Source organism: Somniosus microcephalus, chromosome 7 (assembly GCF_052327205.1).
Source record: "Somniosus microcephalus isolate GS21.2 chromosome 7, FLI_Smic_1.0, whole genome shotgun sequence".
In the NCBI taxonomy this organism is placed as follows: Eukaryota; Metazoa; Chordata; class Chondrichthyes; order Squaliformes; family Somniosidae; genus Somniosus; species Somniosus microcephalus.
The window spans coordinates 26,046,901-26,068,621 of record NC_140993.1 but is presented as its reverse complement, the minus strand read 5'-3'; the positions used below and the strand labels follow the sequence as shown (position 1 = coordinate 26,068,621).

Sequence of the window (21,721 nt, the reverse complement as noted above, 5' to 3'; positions counted from 1 at the left end):
TTAATTTCCCAGTCTCATCCTCTAAGGGACCAACATTTACTTTAGCCACCCTTTTTCTTTTTATATAACTATAGAAACTTTTGCTATCCGTTTTTATATTTTTTGCTAATTTACTTTCATAATCTATCTTCCCTTTCTTAATCAATCTTTTAGTTATTTTTTGCTGTCTTTTAAAGACTTCCCAATCTTCTATCCTTCCACTAGATTTGGCTACCTTATATGCCCTTGTTTTTAGTCGGATACTATCCTTAATTACTTTACTTAGCCACGGATGGCTATCTTTTCTTTTACACCCTTTTTTCCTCAGTGGAATATATATTTTTTGGAAGTTGTAAAATAACTCCTTAAATGTACACCACTGATCATGTACCGTCTTACTCTTTAATCTATTTTCCCAGTCCACTCTAATCAATTCCGCTCTCATACCTTCATAGTCTCCTTTATTCAAGCTCAGCATGCTTGTTTGAGATCCAACCTTCTCACCCTCTACTTGAATATGGAATTCAACCATGTTATGGTCACTCATTCCAAGGGGATCCTTTACTAGGACATTTTTAATTAATCCTGTCTCATTGCACAGGACCAAATCTAAGGTTGCTTGCCCCCTGGTCGGTTCAGTTACATACTGCTCAAGAAACCCATCCCTAATACACTCAATGAACTCATCCTCAAGGCTGCTCTGCCCAATTTGATTTGTCCAGTTAATATGATAGTTAAAATCCCCCATAATTATAGCTGTTCCCTTATTACAAGCCTCAACTATTTCCTGATTAATACTCCGTCCAACAGAATTGCAACTGTTCGGAGGCCTATAGACTACGCCCACTAGTGTTTTTTTCCCCTTATTATTACTTATCTCTACGCAAACTGTTTCACTATCCTGCTCCTTTGACCCAATATCATTTCTCTGTATTATAGTGATTCCTTCCTTTATTAACATAGCCACCCCACCTCCCCTCCCTTCCTGCCTGTCCTTCCTGATTGTTAGATAACCTGGTATGTTTAATTCCCAGTCATGGTCACCCTGCAGCCATGTTTCTGTAATGGCCACAAGATCATACCCATATGTAGTTATTTGTGCCATTAACTCATTCATTTTGTTACGAATGCTACGTGCATTCAGATAAAGAACTTTGAAATATGTTTTGTGACACTTAGGCCTAGAAATTCAGTATAGCCACTTTTGGGGCGGTAAAGTCGGGCGGCCGCTAAATTTTGCGCCCGGCGCAAAGTCGCGCCCCCTTCACCAATATTCAGTCGCAACGCCCCAAGAGGTTGCTGCTGCGCTAAAACAGGCGATGCACGACTATCTTTAGGCGCTAAGCCGGCGGTGTTGAGCAATACCCCCGAGGCCGGGCACAGCGCAGGTGCGGCGAGTTCTTGATTGACGGCAGACACTCTGGCGCCGGTCATCTCTTAAAGGGGGAGGGTGGATTTGTTTGCCTGCCACGCCCTGCACACTGCAGCCCTCAACCTAGGCCTGACCACTTCAGCTTCACCTGTACAACGCTCAGGACTATGGAGAAGGCCAGGGAGAGAGCGCAGCTTTTCAGCGACGGAGACCTGAGGGTGCTGGTTGGCGGAGTGGAGTGCAGGCGCCATGTTTTGTTCCCAGAAGGTGGCAAGAGGCCGCTGCCCAGCGCCTACCAGAAAGCCTGGAGGGAGGTGTCCAACAGGGTGTCTTCCAACAGCGCGGTTGCCAGGACTCCTGTGCAATGCCGGAAGAAGTTCAACGACCTCACTCGGGTTGTCAGGGTGAGTACCCTTTCCAGTGTCCTCCTCATCCTTGATTGTGCACCTCACATTACGGGCAAAGGGACCTGAAAGCCCTAATGGCCAGCCCTCATCGAGTAGCTATGGGACTGGCATGAAAATCAATTGCACATTCAGCACTTTACACACTGTCCAAGCTATTTGACCATGGGAGGCATTGCAGACAAGATCAGGGCTACACACTGTCCAAGCTATTCGACCATGGGAGGCATTGCAGACAAGATCAGGGCTACACACTGTCCAAGCTATTCGACCATGGGAGGCAGTGCAGACAAGATCAGGGCTACACACTGTACTTAGAGGCCATCCTTTCTCTTGCAGGCCAAGGTTGCGCACAACCGGCGCAACCGCACTGACACCGGCGGAGGCCGTCCTGACCTCAAAGAGCTCTCCGACCTCGACCAGCGTGTGGAGCGCATTATGGGAGTCCGGCTGATTGGCCCCATCACCAGTGGAGATGCCGACCCTGTTCTGGGCACCAATGGTAAGGGCATCACCTTTTGGACCTCTCTCGTTCCACTTGCGCATCAGATCAGCATCCTTTGCCACTGTCCGACCAATGCGGTGAATGGCACCACTCATGCCTCCCTCGCTGCCGCCCTGTCCTCACTCTAAAGCTACTCTTGTGCCTTCCTGCTTTCAGATGGTGAATCGCCAGGTGAGGAGGCGGGCCCTCAAGCTGCCACTGTCAGCCCTTCAGAAGACGAGGAGGAGGAAGAGGAAGCCGGCCCATCAGTGCCACCCTCAGCCGCGCCAGCCCATGGCGATGTAGGGGACACGTCTTCCCTGGAGGGGAGCCGGGGGGAAGGGTCGGAGGAGAGTGAAGCTCCGGGGCCCAGCGGCCTGCAGCAACGCGGGAGGGGTGGGGAAGCTCGGCGGACTTCTCCCCAGAGGGTGAGTGCGGCCTCCAGTCCTGCGACGGTCAGCGCAGAGGAGGTGCGCCTCCTAGAGGAAATGGCCGTCCAGGCTGAGCGCAGGCACACTGAGCTCATGGCTGCAGTGGGAAGGATGCCTGACTCCATAGAGTCACTGGCAAGGAGTGTGCAGGAATTCGGGGCAGCACAGGCCAGAAGTCTGCAACAATTCAGTGCAGCACAGGCCAGGAGTCTGGAACAATTCAATGCAGCAGAGGCCAGGAGTCTGCAGGACATCGCGGCAGCACAGGCCAGGAGTCTGCAGGACTTCGCGGCAGCACAGTCGGCTTCTAGCCAAGTGCTCAGTCGTGCCGTCCATTCACTGGCTGGTGTGATGCGGACACAGACCAGGGCCACACGGGCACTAACTGCTGCCACCCTCGCTGGATCAGCCAGGCATCGCCAGGGCACTCGCCGCGCAGCAGCAGCCCAGCAGTCTGTCCTTCAGCTGTTTGCTGCGCATGCTGCAGTGCTGGCCCGTGCGAGTGCCAGTGTCTCAGGCGACCAGCGAGCACCTGCGATCTGCCAGGTTGCCACCATTCCTGCAGCCGACACTGCCACTCCGCCATTGCAGCTGCCACGAGCTGCTGGACAGACTGCTGCCACCCAGCCAGAGTTGGAGCAGTCAGCAGCCGGCCACTCCAAGGCCAGAGCTGGTGCAGGCCGACCCCCAAGGGCATCTGCCGTCTCACCATCTGCCCCTCAGCAGCCTTCCCCCAGCCTTGCTGCAGCCACTGGGCTCGCATTGAGGAGGAGCAGCAGGGCGGGCAGGGGCCAGGCAAGGATGCGCAAGGCATCGCCCCCGCAGGCCAAAAAGTAGAGGTATGCACAAATGCCTGGTGCTTGTTGTAAGGCCGACACTGGTGCAGTTGTTTTTGTGTAAGGCCGAGACTGGTGTCTTTATTTCTTTTTGTAAGGCCGAGACTGGTGTCTTTCTTTCTTTTTGTAAGGCCGAGACTGGTAGTTTTGTGTTTTTGGAGGGGGCTTCTCCACATGAGCATGTAATGTGGGAAGGGCAGAGGTTTTCAATAAATTATTGTTGTTAAATTGCAGTGTGCATGGTTTTTTGGTTAAGTCCTGGTTGCCCTGCTCGGCTGAGGGCTTGTGGAGCGGCTACATTCACCTGCTGACATTGGCACAAGCCATTCCCTGAGAGGGGGCCTAGAAGCGACGTTCAATAAGCCGGCGATGGGTGGCCCTTGCACTTTGTGCCTCCCTCCTGTGCTGGTCCTCCTCCTCCTCCTCCTGCTCCTCCTCCTCAGGTGGTCCTCCAATCTGTGGTGGCAGTGGTTGAGTCCTGCAGATAGCCAGGTTGTGCAGCATGCAGCAAACGACCACGAAATGGGAGACTCACTCCGGCGAATACTGTAGGGCTCCACCAGAACGATCCAGACAGCGGAACCATTGCTTCAGGACGCCGATTGTTTGTTCGACGATGTTCCTGGTCGCTTGATGGCTCTCGTTGTATCTCTCTTCAGCAGGGGTGCTGGGCGCACGGAGCGGGGTCATCAGCCAGGTACACAAAGGATAGCCTTTGTCCCCGATAAGCCATCCGCGTGGGTGAGGCTGGGCCTGGAACATGTCTGCCACAGAAGTCTGTCGCAGGATGAAGGCATCGTGGCTGCTGCCTGGAAAGCAGGCATTGACAGCTAGGATGAGCTGCCTGTGGTCACACACCAGCTGTACGTTCAGCGAATGGTAGCCCTTCCGGTTGCGGTAATCCTCGGCATTCTCCAGAGGTGCCCGCAAAGCCACATGCGTGCAGTCAATGGCGCCCTGCACCATGGGGAAGCCCGCGAATGCTGCAAAGCCCATTGCACTCTGTTGCTGCTTGGCAAGGGCCATGGAGAAGGAGATGAACTGACGTCTCCTTTGGAAAAGGGCATTGGTCACCTGGCGGATGCAGCAATGCACGGCGAACTGGGAGATGTTGGCAATGTCCCCAGTAGCGGCTTGGAAGGAGCCGATGGCATAGAAGTTGAGAGCCACCGTCACCTTGACTGCCACCGACAGAGACGTCCTGCTCCTCAGCTGTGGCTGCAGATCACCGCCAAGCAGCTGGCAGATCTCTGTGACCACGTCCCTTCTGAATCGCAGCCTCCGAACACACTGCTCCTCAGACATGTTGAGATAGGAGAACTGCTGGCGGTATACCCTGGGTGGGTAAGGCCTCCTTTGCCGATGCCTGTTGCCCCCTCTCCGTCTAGCCAGGGCTGCCACTCTCTCACGGCGTCTGTGAGCCGTTTGGATGTAATTGAGAAAGCCTGTGTTGACACCCATTGCAGCCCCCATAATATGCTGGCAAACAATGAGATGTCAATGAAGGCAAAGACTAGTGGAAATCTGTGGCCTGAAGCCAGAAGTACCTGTCCGAGTGTTGGGCCAAAGCAGAAAGCTATCTACCTTGGTCTCTCTCCAAAGATCCGTTTCGCAAGAGGGAGTGCTGCAAAATGGCAGCCTTTTATATTGCAGGAGGAGTGCCCTTTAATTTGTGCCCCCCGCGCCCCGCATCGGCTGAGCACCGTTCCACTTAACAGTCGCTAGGGGCGTCAGGCGCACAATGGGGCGTTGCCACTGAAGTTCCGGTTGGGGGCGCACAAAGGGCGTTGCACGAGGAAATGACGTCATGATCTGCGCGCGCAGCTGAGAGCACGCAAAGACTTTGCGCCGGCGCTAAATCTCGAGTGAAGTTGGGGCGAAGCGCAGTTCTCGCTGCGCCCGGGCGCTACCCGCCTAGCGCCCGACATCTACTCCTCCTAAGGCGCTAACGGCTGGTGCAACCAACTGAATTTCTAGGCCTTAGTTCCTGTTTTTTCCCCTTTTACTACTTTACCTTTTACTCCATACCTTCTGTCCCTTCCTGACATGTTCTGTTTTTTAATTTCCCCACTGCTACCTAAGTCTATGACCTTCTCCATTGTCATTTCTGTTATTTGCTCTCTAGAAACCTCCCCCCCACTAATTAGTTTAAAGCCCTCTCTACAGCCCTAGTTATATGATTCGCCAGGACTCTAGTCCCAGCACTGGCCAAGTGGAGTCCGTCCCAACGGAACAGCTCCCTCCTGTCCCAGTACTGGTGCCAGTGTCCCAAGAAGCAAAACCCATTTCTCCCACACCAGTCTTTGAGCCACGCATTTAACTCTTTAATTTTATTTATCCTAGCCAAATTCGCTCGTGGCTCAGGTAATAACCCAGAGATTATTACCCTTGAGGTTCTGTTTTTTAATTTGACCCCTAGCTGCTCATACTCCTTTAACAGAACCTTCTTCCTTGTCCTTTCTACGTTGTTTGTACCAACATGGACCACGACAACTGGATCCTCCCCCTCCCACTCCAAGTTTCTTTCCAGCCCAGAAGAGATGTCCTTAACCCTGGCTTGAGTTCCTCTAGCAGCAAACACTTATCGCAAATGTAATCACCGTGAGCCTCAATGGGGTCCACCAGCTCCCACATTTCGCAACAGTGACACATCACCTGTTCACCCATATCTGTGTAATTAATTAAATTTCTTATTATTAGTTATGAAGACCCTCTGCCCCGATATAGATGATAATAGTACACCACTATTTAATAGGACTTACCAACTTAAAGGTATAGAAGAGAAGGAAGAGAACCTACCAACCAGCTGATCACCAACCTCCCTCGTGGAAGCTGTCTGGGGGACCTGTCCGGTTGAATTGTCTCACTGCTCCACATCCGCAGTGTTGGATTAGCCTGAGAGAGGGAAGCAAAACAGAGCAACAAGCACCCCCTCACCTCCCACTTGCCCGAACTCTGCCACTTACCAAACTACTTACACTCAATGCGACCGCGCTCAGCGCTACCGCACTAAGTCCGCCCCTTTTTATACCCGGATTCTACTTCCGGTTTCAACTCCCCAACAGCTTAATTTACTCTAAAAAATTTAACTTACTTCAAATAATTCACTTTTTTACTCACTAAAATTCAGTAAATGCACTTAAAAGACTTTAAAAGTTATCGAATTAGTGCCACGCCCCTGCCCTTTCTCCATAGCCCTGAAAATATCTCCTTTTCAAGTATTCCCTTTAGAAAGTTATTATTGAATCTGCTTCCACCACCCTTTCAGGCAGTGCATTCCCGATCATAACAACTCGTTGCATAAAGAAATTTCTCCTTAGCTCCCCTCTGGCTTTTTTGCTAATTATCTTAAATCTGTGTCTTTTGTCCGGTGGAAACAGTTTCTCCCTATCCGTCTATAAAAGACCTTCATAATGTTGAACACCTCTATTAAATCTCCCCTTAATCTTCTCTGCTCTAAGGAGAACAATCCCAGCTTCTCTACTCTCTCCGCATAACTGAAGACCCTCATCCCTGGTTACCATTCCGGTAAATCTCCTCTGCACCCTCTCCAAGGCCTCGACATCCTTTCTAACATGAGATGCCCAGAATTGGAGACTGTACTCTAACTGGGTCCTAACCAGTGAGTTATAAAGATTTGCCATCATTTCCTTGCTTTTGTACTCCATGCCTCTATTGATAAAGCCAAGGATCCTGCAACATACAAAGATTTGTGTATGTGAACCCCCTGGTCGCTCTGTTCCTGCACCCCTTTTAAAGTTGTATCATTTAATTTATATTGACTCTCCTCATCTTTCCTTCCAAAACGTATCACTTCACACTTCTCTGTGTTAAACTGCATTTGCCATGTGTCTGTCCATTTCACCAGTCTGTCTATGTCCTCCTGGAATCTGCCTGCCTCCGCACTGCTTAATACATTTCCAAGCTTTGTGTCATCTGCAAACTTTGAAGTTATGCCCTGAATACCCAAATCCAGGTCATTAATATATCTCAAAAAGTGCAGTGTTCCTAATACTGTAGGACACCACTGCACACTTCCCTCTAGTCTGACAAACAACCGTTTCCCTCAACTCTCTGCTTTCTGTCTCTTAGTCACTGCCACTGCCCCTTTAATCCCATGGACTTCAATTTCGCTAACAAGTCTATGATGTGACAGTTTATCAAACACCTGTTGAAAATCCATATATACAACATCAACCTTCATCAGCCCTCTCCGTTACTTCATTGAAGAACTCAATCAAGTTTATCAGACATGATTTGCCTTTAGCAAATCCATGGCGGTTGTCATTTATTAACCCACGTTCTTCCAAGTGATAATTAATCTTGTCTCGGATTATTGTCTCGAGAAGTTTCCCCACCACCAACGTTAGGTTGACTGTCCTGTATTTGCCTTGTTTATGTGTCTCCCCATTTTTAATGGGTTAAATCAGATATTGTGCTTGAAACTTGCGTTGAGCTTCATGACTAGATTCAGATGCTGTGCAGGCCTTTTTCAGAAATAACAAGAAAAAGAAAAATAGTAGACAAGCATTTTTAAGGGTTCTTTATTAAATAATATTGCTGGAATTGAAATTGAATCGCCGTGAATATGCAGTCTCCATAGAATACAACCGCTACACCAGCGAAGACACGCCGATCCAGGCCGACTTGAACAACCTGCCGCCAACCCAACCCGTCTCAAATCTAGACGGCCATTTTGGACCGTCGCCGAAGCCCTTCAGCGATCTCCCGTCAGCCTTGATAACCGATGGCAAAATGCTTGGAAGAACTGCGACATACGGAATGGATTCCTTATAGAGGACCCCACAGTCCAACCTGAAGGATCAAACCTTCCTCACAAACAGTGGACGACCATCAACCGCCTCAGAACCGGTCATGGTAGATGCTGCCACTTTCTCCACAGATGGAAGATGAAAGCATCCCCATCATGCCACTGTGGAACTCCTAATCAGACCCTGGAGCACCTCATTGAGCACTGCCCTCAGAGGAAATTCACAGGCAGCCTACAAGATATCCACGCTGTTACACCGGAAGCTTTGGCCTGGATATCTGAGTTAGACATTTGATTAGCTTTGCTACGACCATACGAAAGAAGAAGAAGCTGAAATTGTGGCTAAATATACCTTCATGCAAATTTAAATGAAATGTAAATATTATGGAACGTTTGCTCAGTAGACAAGCACAAAGCAAGAACGACGAGCCCTCTTCATGCTCTGGGACTTGTCTAATAGTTGAATTAAATATCAGCGTGAAATAGATGAGCGGAATATGAATGAATTGCTTCCAATTACAATGATGGAGTTCAGTCTTGCCATTATGTAAAACAAAGCTGGCAGTCTGTGGCACTTTTAACAACATGTTGCTGATTCTACATAAATTATCAATAATCCAAATTGTAACAAATATATGGGTTGATAACAACAATAGATACTGTAGTATGCGTAACATCAAATTTGAAGATAATGTTCTCGAAAGCTTTTTATAGTCAAACATGCTAAATTAAACGATACCACCTTCTGACCCAGCTCACCCTGTCTGAACAGGGAGCATAAATCATACAGCACAGGAGGAGGCCATTCAGCCCATCGTGCCTGTGCCAGCTCTTTGAAGGATGTTCTTGCCATGGAGAGAGTACAGCGAAGATTCTCCAGACTGATACCTGGGATGGCAGGAATGACGTATGAGGAGAGATTGGGTCGATTGGGCTTATATTCGCTAGAGTTTAGAAGAATGAGAGGGGATCTCATTGAAACTTATAAAATTCTAACAGGACTAGACAGACTAGATGCAGGAAGGATGTTCCCGATGGCGGGGGAGCCCAGAACCAGGGGTCACAGTCTAAGGATAAGGGGTAAGCCATTTAGGACTGAGATGAGGAGGAATTTCTTCACTCAGAGAGTGGTGAACCTGTGGAATTCTCTGCCACACAGGGCAGTTGAGGCCAATTCATTAAATATATTCAAGAAGGAGTTGGATATATTTCTTGAGGCTAAAGGGATCAAGGGATATGGGGAGAAAGCAGGGACGGGGTACTGAATTTGGATGATCAGCCATGATCTCATTAAATGGCGGAGCGGGCTCGACGGGCCGAATGGCCTACTCCTGCTCCTATCTTCTATGTTTCTATGTTTCTATGTTAAGAGCTCTCCAATTAGTCCCACTCCCCCTGCTCTTTCCCCACAGCCCTGCAAATGTTTCCCCTTCAAGTATGTAATTACAATATTGGTTGCATAATAACCTAATTTTGCCAATCGTAATTTGGGGTATTTTGAAAGAAAATGATAGTTCCCTAATGGCTTGCTGTCTCTGAGCCACACTTACCAAGGTGGGTTCGTGCTGAGTTATGTGATTTCAGAGACAGGAGGGCGGATTATAGAAGGCACAATCAGCCAGAATTACCATAGAATCATAGTCATAGAAAGTTACAGCACGGAAGGAGGCCATTTCGGTCCATCATGTCCGCACCGGCCGACAAAGAGCTATCCAGCCTCATCCCACTTCCCAGCTCTTGGTCCGTAGCCCTGCAGGTTAGAGCATCCCAAGCTTTTTCTGGTCAATCATGCTAAATTAAACAATATCAACTTCCGACCCAGCTCACCCTGTCTGATCACTATGCAGGATTGCCTGGTGGAAGTAGTTATGGGTGAGTGTTGGGTGAGGACAAGATTGGGTTTGGCTGGGACTTACTGTCACGGTTCATACATGAGTCATGGCAACGTGAACAAGTTATACGTAGGTGATTGGTGTTGGTTGACCCATGTTCCAGCAAGGGGTGTCATGTGTCAGTGATGTTACCCCATGGTGCTTCCACTTAGGATATTGTGCGTAAATTCTAACACCTAACCTGCATTTCCCTATTGGATGGAGCAAGTGTGCTAACTGGCTGCAGAGTTTCATCGGGAGCCACTTGAGATTCAAGTGCCCCATATACCTCCTTGTGCTGGGTCATGAGATGGCCCTGCATTTGCTTCTGCTGGTAGCTGGCACTGTCCGCTTTCTAACACATCTACTGTGCGGGCGTTGGGTGGAAAATGACAAACAACGCCCATCTTTACCCACCAGCGTATGAGGTTCCTTGTTGGCAGCGGGTACTCAGAAAATTACAACCATATCACTGACTTCCTGGACAGCAGATTTAGAGACTGGACGACTATCGATTTACTCCTGTGAAACACTCGCCATTTGCACAATGATGGAAACTCTAAGGGGAGTCCAACAGTGAGCCTCACCCATCAGAAGTGCATCAAAGGTCGAAAAGTCATGGGCAGTGTGCGGATTTTTGGCCTGCTTCTGGTGAGTTAGCCTCAGAAAATGACCTCTCAAGTCTAATGGTTTGGTGTGTACTGCATAGGAACATAGGAACAGGAGGAGGCCATTCAGCCCTTCAAACATGTTCCACCATTCAATGAGATCATGGCTGATCTGTGACCTAACTCCATAAACCCGCCTTTGTCCCGTATCCCTTAATATCTTTGGTTAACAAATATCTATCAATCTCAGATTTAAAATTAACAATTGATCCAGCATCAATTGCCGTTTGCGGAAGAGAGTTCCAAATTTCTACCACCCTTTGTGTATAGAAGTGTTTCCTAAGTTCACTCCTGAAAGGTCTGGCTCTAATTTTTAGACTATGTCCCCTAATCCTAGAATCCCCAACCAGCGGAAATAGTTTCTCTCTATCAACCCTACCTGTTCCCCTTAACATCTTGAAAACTTCGATCAGAACACCCCTTAACCTTCTAAATTCTAGGGAATACAACCCTAGTTTGTGTAATCTCTCCTCGTAACTTAACCCTTGAAGTCTGGGTATCATTCTGGTAAACCTACACTGCACTCTCTCCAAGGCCAATATATCCTTCCTAAGGTGTGGTGCCCAGAACTGCTCACAGTGCTCCAGATGTGGTCTGACCAGGGCTTTGTATAGTTACAGCATAACTTCTGCCCCCTTGTATTCTAGACCTCTCGATATAAAGGCCAGCATTCCATTAGCCTTTTTGATTATTTTCTGTCCCTGTCCATTACATGTTAATGATCTATGTACCTGGACCCCTAAGTCTCTTTGGACCTCCACTGCTTCTAGCTTTTCACCATTTAGAAAGTAAGCTGATCTATGCTGTTTTGGGGTCCAAAGTGGACTACCTCCCATTTGCAGCCCAGTTATTTAGAGCAGAAAGTGTTAGCTCTCAATATATGTACAGGAGCAAGATTGTCTTGCTGCAGTTGCACAGGGCCTTGGTGAGACCACACCTTAAGTATTGTGTGCAGTTTTGGTCGCCTTATCTGAGGAAGGATGTTCTTGCCATGGAGGGAGTGCAGCGAAGATTCACCAGGCTGATACCTGGGATGGCAGGAATGACGTATGAGGAGAGATTGGGTCGATTGGGCTTATACTTGCTGGAGTTTAGAAGAATGAGAGGGGATCTCATTGAAACTTATAAAATTCTAACAGGACTAGACAGACTAGATGCAGGAAGGATGTTCCCGATGGTGGGGGAGTCCAGAACCAGGGGTCACAGTCTAAAGATAAGGGGTAAGCCATTTAGGACTGAGATGAGGAGGAATTTCTTCACCCAGAGAGTGGTGAACCTGTGGAATTCTCTACCACAGAAGGCAGTTGAGGCCAAGTCATTAAATATATTCAAGAAGGAGTTAGATATATTTCTTAAGGCTAAGGGGATCAAGGGATATGGGGAAAAGGCAGGAACAGGGTACTGAATTTGGATGATCAGCCATGATCTCATTGAATGGCGGAGCAGGCTCGAGGGGCCGAATGGCCTACTCCTGCTCCTATCTTCTATGTTTCTATGTTTCTATAATCACTGTGTATACGGCACCGTTACTGCTACAGCAATATTATGCAAAAATTACATTAATTTTATTGATTTTTAAAATCATTACTTACATTAGTATCAATGTGACTGGTTTTCTGTTGGTCCTTTCACCTCACTTCCTCTAAATTAAATAGTGGGAATTAAATACTGAGGGCAAATGGGTTCTGTTTAAAACCATTATCAAACAGAGTGAAGTCATGTATGTCCCAATGGTTAAAAAAAAAGCCAAATAACAAAATAAAGCCATTCTGGTTGACAAGGAACGTGCAGAGGCGAATCAGATTGAAACAGAAGGCATTCTGCACACTTAAAGAATTGAACTTGCAGGAAAACAGGACAGAGTATCGCATGCAATTGAGGGAGGCAAAAACAGCCATAAAAGGAGACTGCTGGAAATACTCAGCAGGTCAGGCAGCATCAGTGGAGAGAGAAACAAAGTTAACGTTTCAGGTCGATGACCTATCATCAGAACTGGAAAAACCTGGAGATGGAACAGGTTTTTAAGCAGGGGCAGGGAGAGGGGGAGGGGAGGGAAGAACAAAAGGGAAGGTCTGTGATAGGATGGAAGGCAGGAGAGATTAACAGACAAAAGGGATGATGGTGCAAGGCAAAAGGAGATGGTAATGGGACAAGTTAAGAAACAAAAGATGACTCTAGATGAAGTGTAAATGGCACTGGCAGAGTGAAAGACAGCTGCCATGTGAGAGAGAGAGAATAAATAAATAAATAAATAATTGGAAAAAAAGATAGGGGCAGAGGTTATGGTCTGAAATTGTTGAATCCAGAAGTCTGTAAAGTGCCTTTTCCAGTTCTGACGAAGGATCATCGACCTGAAACGTTAATCTGTTTCTCTCTCCACGGCTGCCTGACCTGCTGAGTATTTCCATATTTTTTCTGTTTTTATTTCAGATTTCCTGCATCCGCAGTATTTTGCTTTTGCATAAAAAGAGAGCTCTGGAATAGAAGATGGTGCGTAATTGTGGCAGTAACAGCAAAGATTTTTTTCAGCTGTGTCAGAAGACCATTAAGGATCATTATAGGGCCACTGAAGGATACCGTAGGGCAGATTTCAAACTGACTCAAAGCAAAATACTGCGGATACTGGAAATCTGAAAACCCCCCAGAAAAATGCTGGAAATACTCAGCAGGTCGGGCAGCATCTGTGGAAAGTATTTTGCTTTTTGTATTAGTGTTTGGTTCTCTGCCACCTCTCTTCCAGGGATACCCACCTTGAAGATGTTCTGCTTTTCTCCCTGACTGGATTTCCATTCGTCTCTTTTACCTTGTTCTGTACTTGCTGAAAACCTGTTACATCTCTTAACTTTTTTTCAGTTCTAACGAAAGGTCAACAGCCTGGGCCATTAACCCTTGTTTCTCGCTCCACCCGCTGAGTATTTCCAGCATTTTCTGTTTTTAATTCAAAGCTGGTTATGGCAGAGCTGTTAATGACTATTTTGCATCGGTCAAAAGTCCCATAGCTGATGCTTATGTTCCAGATGGGGTGGGGGGGGGGGAGTGGCTGCTCTGTATTGAATAGCATTATTAATATTATTCAATATGGCATTATTGATGCTATATTGGGCGGGGTGTTGTAAAAGAAGGGCTGAGTCATGATGCTCCAGCCAACATAGTATGGGACAGGCTCGATGGACCAGCTGGTCCTTTCCTACCTGCCAATTTTGGATAGTCATACGTTCTCTCCTGAAAGCACAGTTTCATTGGCGCCAATCACCTTGTGGTACCCTGGCAAGGTGGTTATTACTGGCGTGTGGAACTTGACACTGAGAGCACGGGAGGCCGGCGCACTGCAAATCAGCTGAGCCCAACCCTCGCCTACTGTACACCGATATCGTACTTCCAGCAGGAGTTGCTAGATATTGGCCAGGAGTAGACACCCTGACGGACTTTTCCTGTTCCCTAGCCCAGGGATGCTTTCAAGAAAAAAAAGAAAGAACTTGGATTTCTATAGCACCTTTCACGACCTCAGGATGTCTCAAAGTGCTTTGCAGCACTTTTTGAAGCGTAGTCACTGTTGTAATGTAGGAAATGTGGCAGCCAATTTGCGCATAGCAAGCTCCCACAAACAGCAATGTGATAATGACCAGATAATCTGTTTTTAGTGATGTAGCTTGAGGGATAAATATTGGCCCCAGGACAGCAGGACGAATTCCCCCGCTCTTCTTTGAATAGTGCCACTGTCCCCCTGAGAGAGCAGACGGGGCTCATCCTCATTGGTTTAAAATCTCATCCGAAAGACGGCACCTCTGACAGTGCAGCACTCCCTCAGTGCCGCACTGGAGTGTCGGCCTAGATTTTGTGCTCAAGTCTCCGGAGTGGGACTGTGAACCCACAACCTTCTGATTCAGAGGCGAGAGTGTTACTACTTATAGCATCCTTATCACCCGCTCGATCTGAAATCAGAGAACTCAGCACAGACTGGGGAGCAATCCTGAACCTTTCTGGTCTGGGTGTGGCTCAAATACTATTAGAAAAACTGGCCGAGCCATGAAAGTAGCTCCGTCTTTTGAAACAGCATACCATTTTCTTAAAAGTAGCGCATAATTCAGGACTTCGGAATGCATAAATAAGAGGGTCAATGATTGAGTGGCACATGATAAAGATTAGATCAACCTGAAAGAGTGATATAAAGCATGTACAGTATGGGTTTGATGGACAGAATAGGAAGAGAGTGAGGTGTAGGCAAAATGGGGCCCAACAGGCAACAAAGGTCCCGAGGAGGATAGTTAATGTGAGGGCTCCTTTAAAATTGGTTCTTCGATGAGCTGCGTGACCCGGAATGGTTCTAATCTGCCTTGCATGCATTTGAGCCAACAGGAACATGTATAAGTAAAGGGATACAATTAGAACCAATGTTAAGAAGAACAGTATAATAAAGAAGCTAACAATGGCGTAATACCGGGCAAAAGTGATCATGACGATGCCAGTAAAAGTACAAAAGACCCATATCCCTGCAATGATGAGAGCTACTCGCCTTCCTGTCATGATGTTGTGGTAACGCAAAGCATGGAAAATAGTTATGTATCTGTCGGTCGTGATTGCTGCCAAGTTGAAAATGGAGGCTATGAAAGAAATGCACAATAATGAGTCATACACATCATCTAATCTTTCCAGCAAGGCACCGGTGAACAGATGTTCATTGTGATATGTTATAGATATTGTAATTGCTTCCCAGGCCTTGGTCAAGCTTAGCAGAATGTCTGAAACAGCTAAACTGCAGATGAAGAAGTACATAGGAGAGTGCAGATTCCTGTTTTTGATCACTGCAACGATTACCAGCAAGTTTTCGAGCAGACTTATTCCTGCAAGAATGAGATACACCTCGGTGGGGATTGGGATTTGGGTGCACTCCTTCACAGCGCTCACGTTCACCTGACTGCTGTCATTTACTTCAGGCACCGTCCTGTTTGGCAGCCAAGGAGAGACGGTGGCATCTGCGTCCAGTGAGATGTTAGTTCCTGCCATTTGTTGCCTTAGGTGTCCAAGGTGAAACTCAAGGAAAATTAATCTTCAACAAGTAGATTGAAAAAACAAGTGCTGGATGTGGAATTGCCTTGTTCTTGCTCCGGCTTTGTGTAGAGCCATGAACTTTCACTGCATCAAGAAGTGGAAGCTGTATCTGAAAAAGGACATTTAGATGAAATTAATTTAAGTTAAACTTTAAGTTAAATGTTTAAGCTAAGATTATATGGAACCTTAGTTAGACCACATTTAGAGTACTGCGAACAGTTCTGGTCTCCATATTACATAAAAGGATATAGAAGCACTGGAGAAAGTGCAAAAAAAAAGATTTACTAGGATGATACCAGAACTGAGAGGTTCTAACTATCAGGAAAGACTGAACAGGCTGGGACTCTTTTCTCTAGAAAGGAGAAGGCTGAGAGGTGACCTGATAGAGTTCTTTAAAATTATGAAAGGATAAAATCATAGCATGGTTACAGCACGGAAGATGGCCATTCGGCCCGTCGTGCCCGTGCCAGCTCTCTGCAAGAGCATCTCAGCTAGTCTCACTCCCCCGCCCTTTCCCCGTAGCCCTGCAAATTTTTTTTCTTTCAGGTACTTATCCAATTCCCTTTTGAAAGCCATGATTGAATCTGCCTCCAACACCCTTTCAGGCAGTGCATTCCAGATCATAACCACTCGCTGCGCAAAAAAGTTTTTTCTTATTCCGCCTTTGGTTCTTTTGCCAATCACCTTAAATCTGTGTCCTCTGGTTCTTGACCCTTCTGCCAATGGGAACAGTTTCCCTCTATCTACTCTGTCCAGACCCCTCATGATTTTGAATACCTCCATCAAATCTCCTCTCAATCTTCTCTGCTCTAAGGAGAACAACCCCAGCTTCTCCAGTCTATCCACGTAACTTAAGTCTCTCATCCCTGAATTCATTCTTGTAAATCTTTTCTGCACCCTCTTTAAGGCCTTCACGTCCTTCCTAAAGTGCGGTGCCCAGAATTGGACACAATGCTCCAGTTGAGGCCGAGCCAGTGATTTATAAAGGCTCATCATAACTTCCACACTTTTGTACTCTATACCTCTATTCATGAAGCCCAGGATCCCGTGAGCTTTTTTAACCTCTTTCTCAACTTGCTCTGCCACCTTCAACGATTTGTACACATATACCCCTAGGACTCTCTGTTTATGCTCCCCCTTTAGGATTGTACCCTTTAGTTTATATTGCCTCTCCTCATTCTTTCTACCAAAATGTATCACTTCGCATTTTTCCACGTTAAATTTCATCTGCCACGTGTCCACCCATTTCACCAGCCTGTCTATGTACTCCTGAAGTCTATCACTCTCCTCCACACTGTTCACTATACTTCCAAGTTTTGTGTTAGCTGCAAATTTTGAAATCGTGCCCTGTACACCCACATCCAAGTCATTAATATATATCGAGGCTGGTGTCGGGAGCAGTGAGACTGGAGACCCAGTGAGTATTTAAACTCACTTTCACGGGCTTTCTTTGCAGAGGCTGGTGTTGGGAGCAGTGAGACCGGAGACCCAGTGAGTATTTAAACTCACTTTCGCAGGCATTCTTTGCAGAGGCTGGTGTCGGGAGCAGTGAGACCGGAGATCCAGTGAGTATTTAAACTCACTTTTGTGGGCTTTCTTTGCAGAGTCTTACCAATCTCAGACCAGCGGCGGCGTTCCAGAGCCACGTCATGATTCAAAACGTGAAGCGGGCAGGAGGGAGCAGCTGATTGGGTGAGTACGGCCAGGGAGTATTTATACTACTCTATAGTTTGACAGTTAAGGTTCATAGTTTATAAAGTTTAGAAGGTCTTAATTTTTTTGTGGTTATAGTTTCTAGTGCTAGTAACCAAGGGCTCTTGAGTACATCATTTAATTGTAGTGTAATTGGTGGTATTGATTTGATTTCAGTTAATTTAAATTAATTGAAGGGTAAGTCATGGCAGGACAGCTCATTGCCGTGGTATGCTCCTCCTGCACTATGTGGGAAATCAGGGACACTTCCTGTGTCTCTGACGACCATGTGTGCGGGAAGTGTATCCAGCTGCAGCTACTGGCAGACCGCATTGCGGCGCTGGAGCTGCGAATGGATACATACTGGAGCATTTGCGATGCTGAGGACGTCGTGGATAGCATGTTTAGGGGGTTGGTCACACCGCAGGTAAAGGCTGCACAGGCAGGAAGGGAATGGGTGACCGCCAGGCAGAGTAGTAGGTGCAGGCAGGTGGTGCAGGGGTCCCCTGTGGCCATCCCCCTCTCAAACAGATATACTGCTTTAGATATTGTTGGGGGGGATGGCTTATCGGGGGAAGACAGCAGCAGTCAACTTCCCGGCACCGTGGGTGGTTCTGCTGCACAGGACAGGAGGAAAAAGAATGGGAGAGCTATAGTAATAGGGGATTCTATTGTAAGGGGAATAGATAGGCGTTTCTGCGGCCGCAAACGAGACTCCAGGATGGTATGTTGCTTCCCTGGTGCAAGGGTCAAGGATGTCTTGGAGTGGCTGCAGAGAATTCTGAAGGGGGAGGGTGAGCAGCCAGTTGTCGTGGCGCATATAGGTACCATCGATATAGGTAAAAACCAGGACGAGGTCCTAAAAGCTGAATATAGGGAGTTAGGAGGTAAATTACAAAATAGGACCTCAAAGGTAGTAATCTCAGGATTGCTACCAGTGCCACGTGCTAGTCAGAGTAGAAATAGAAGGATATTTCAGATGAATACGTGGCTAGAGGAATGGTGCAAGGGGGAGGGATTCACATTTCTGGGACATTGGAACCAGTTCTGGGGGAGGTGGGACCACTACAAACTGGATGGCTTGCACCTGGGCAGGACCAGGACCAATGTCCTAGGGGGTGTGTTTGCTAGTGCTGTTGGGGAGGGTTTAAACTAAAATGGCAAGGGGTTGGGAACCTGTGCAGGGAGACAGAGGAATGGGAAACAAGGATAGAAGCAAAAGACAGGAAGGAGAAAAGCAAAAGTGGCAGGCAGAGAAGTCAAGGGTTTAAATCAAACATGGCCACAGTAAATAATAGTTCTAAAAGGTCTAAGAGTGTTAAAAATACAAGCCTGAAGGCTTGTGTCTTAATGCGAGGAGCATTCGTAATAAGGTGGATGAATTAGCTGCGCAAATAGATGTAAATGGATATGATATGATTGGGATTATGGAAACATGGCTCCAGGGTGACCAAGGCTGGGAACTCAACATCCAGGGGTATTCAATATTCAGGAAAGACAGGCAAAAAGGAAAAGGGGGTGGGGTAGCATTGCGAGTTAAAGAGGAGATTAACACAATAGTAAGGAAGGATATTAGCTCTGATGATGTGGAATCTGTATGGGTAGAGCTGAGAAATACCAAGGGGCAGAAAACGTTAGTGGGAGTTGTATACAGACCCCCAAACAGTAATGCCGAGGTTGGGGATGGCATTAAACGGGAAATTAGAGATGCGTGCAAAAAGGGCACAGCAGTTATCATGGGTGACTTTAATCTACATATAGATTGGGCTAACCAAATTAGTAACAATACTGTGGAGGAGGAATTCCTGGAGTGTATACAGGATGGTTTCCTGGACCAATAGGTTGAGGAACCAACTAGAGATCAGGCCAGCTTAGACTGGGTATTATGTAATGAGAAAGGATTAATTAGCAATCTTGTTGTGCGAGGCCCCTTGGGGCGGAGCAATCATAATATGATAGAATTCTTCATTAAGATGGAGAGTGAAGTATTTGACTCAGAGACTAGGGTCCTGAATTTAAATAAAGGAAACTATGATGGTATGAGGCACGAGTTGGGTAGGATGGATTGGGGAATGTTACTTAAAGGGTTGACGGTGGATAGGCAATGGCAAACATTTAAAGATCGCATGGATGAACTATAGAATTTGTTCATCCCTGTTTGGCATAAAAATAAAACAAAAAAGGTGACTCAACCGTGGCTAACAAGGGAAATTAGGGATAGCATAAGATCCAAGGAGAGGGCATATAAATTGGCCAGAAAAAGCAGCAAACCTGAGGATTGGGAGCAGTTTAGGATTCAGCAAAGGAGGACAAAGGGATTAATTAAGAAAGGGAAAATAGAGTATGAGAGTAAGCTTGCAGGAAACATAAAAACTGACTGTAAAAGCTTTTATAGATATGTGAAGAGAAAAAGATTGGTGAAGTCAAGCGTAGGTCCCTTGCAGTCAGAATCAGGGGAATTTATAATGGGGAACAAAGAAATGGCAGAACAATTAATTACATACTTTGGTTCTGTCTTCACAAAGGAGGACACAAATAACCTCCCAGAGATGTCGGGGAAAATAGGGTCTGATGAGAGGGAGGAACTGAAAGAAATCAGTATTTGTAGGGAAATGGTGTTAGGGAAATTGACGAGATTGAAGGCCGATAAATCCCCAGGGCCTGATAATCTACATCCTAGGGTACTTAAGGAAGTGGCCCTAGAAATAGTAGATGCATTGCTGGTCATCTTCCAAAATTCTATGGATTCCGGAACAGTTCCCATGGATTGGAGGGTAGCTAATGTTACCCCACTATTCAAAAAAGGTGGGAGAGAGAAAACGGGGAATTATAGACCGGTAAGCCTGACATCGGTAGTGGGGAAAATGCTAGAGTCCATTATAAAAGATGTAATAGCAGAGCACGTGGAAAACAGTGACAGGATCGGACAAAGTCAACATGGATTTACAGAAGGTAACTCGTGCTTGACTAATCTACTGGAACTTTTTGAGGATGTAACTGGTAAAATAGATAAAGGAGAACCAGTTGATGTGGTGTATTTGGACTTTCAGAAGGCTTTCGATAAGGTCCTGCATAAGAGATTAGCGTGTAAAGTTAAAGGACATGGGATTGGGGGCAAGGTACTGACTTGGATAGAGAACTGGCTGGCAGACAGGAAGCAAAGAGTTGGAATAAACGGTTCTTTTTCTGAGTGGCAGGCAGTGACTAGTGGGGTACCGCAGGGATCGGTGCTAGGACCCCAGCTATTCACAATATATATTAATGATCTTGACGAGGGAATTAGATGTAATATCTCCAAGTTTGCAGATGACACAAAGCTGGGTGTGTGTGTGTGCTGTGAAGAGGATGCCGAGAAACTCCAGTATGATTTGGACAGATTGGGTGATTGGGAAGATGTATGGCAGATGCAGAATAATGTGGATAAATGCGAGGTTATCCACTTTGGTGGCAAAAACAGGAAGGCAGATTATTATCTGAACGGCAATAGATTGGGTGAAGGGGAAGTGCAACGAGACCTGGGTGTCCTTGAGCACCAGTCGCTGAAGGTAAGCATGCAGGTGCAGCAGGCGGTTAAGAAGGCAAATGGTATGTTGGCCTTCGTAGCGAGAGGATTCAAGTACAGGAGCAAGGATGTCTTGCTGCAGTTGTACAGGGCCTTGGTGAGACCACACCTTGAGTATTGTGTACAGTTTTGGTCGCCTTATCTGAGGAAGGATGTTCTTGCCATGGAGGAAGTGCAGCGAAGAGTCACCAGAATGATACGTGGGATGGCAGGAATCGGTGGCATAGTGGTTAGCACTGTTGCCTCACAGCGCCAGAGACCCGGGTTCGAATCCGGCCTCGGGTGACTGTCTGTGTGGAGTTTGCACATTCTCCCCGTGTTTGCGTGGGTTTTCTCCGGGTGCTCCGGTTTCCTCCCACAGTCCAAAGATGTGCGGGTTAGGTTGATTGGCTATGATAAATTGACCCTTAGTGTTAGGGGGATTAAATACGTGGGGTTATGGGGATAGGGTGGGATATGTGTTGGTGTAGGGGTTACGGGGATTGGGTGGGATATGTGTCGGTGCAGGCTCGATGGGCCGAAATGGCCTCTATCTGCACTGTGGGATTTCTGTGGATTTCTGTGAATACAAACATAGAAACATAGAAGATAGGAGCAGGAGT

The 21,721-nt window shown here is 46.9% G+C and overlaps 1 protein-coding gene across 1 annotated transcript; it reads right to left on the bottom strand.

Moving 5' to 3' along the window:
- Window positions 1-8,044: 8,044 nt before the first annotated feature.
- LOC147114558 (adrenocorticotropic hormone receptor-like) lies at window positions 8,045-16,030 on the bottom strand. Its single transcript, XM_085992297.1, has one exon. The coding sequence runs from the start codon at window positions 15,818-15,820 to the stop codon at window positions 14,813-14,815; it is 1,008 nt and encodes a 335-aa protein (XP_085848423.1). The 5' UTR covers window positions 15,821-16,030; the 3' UTR covers window positions 8,045-14,812.
- Between the last annotated feature and the right edge of the window lie 5,691 nt (window positions 16,031-21,721).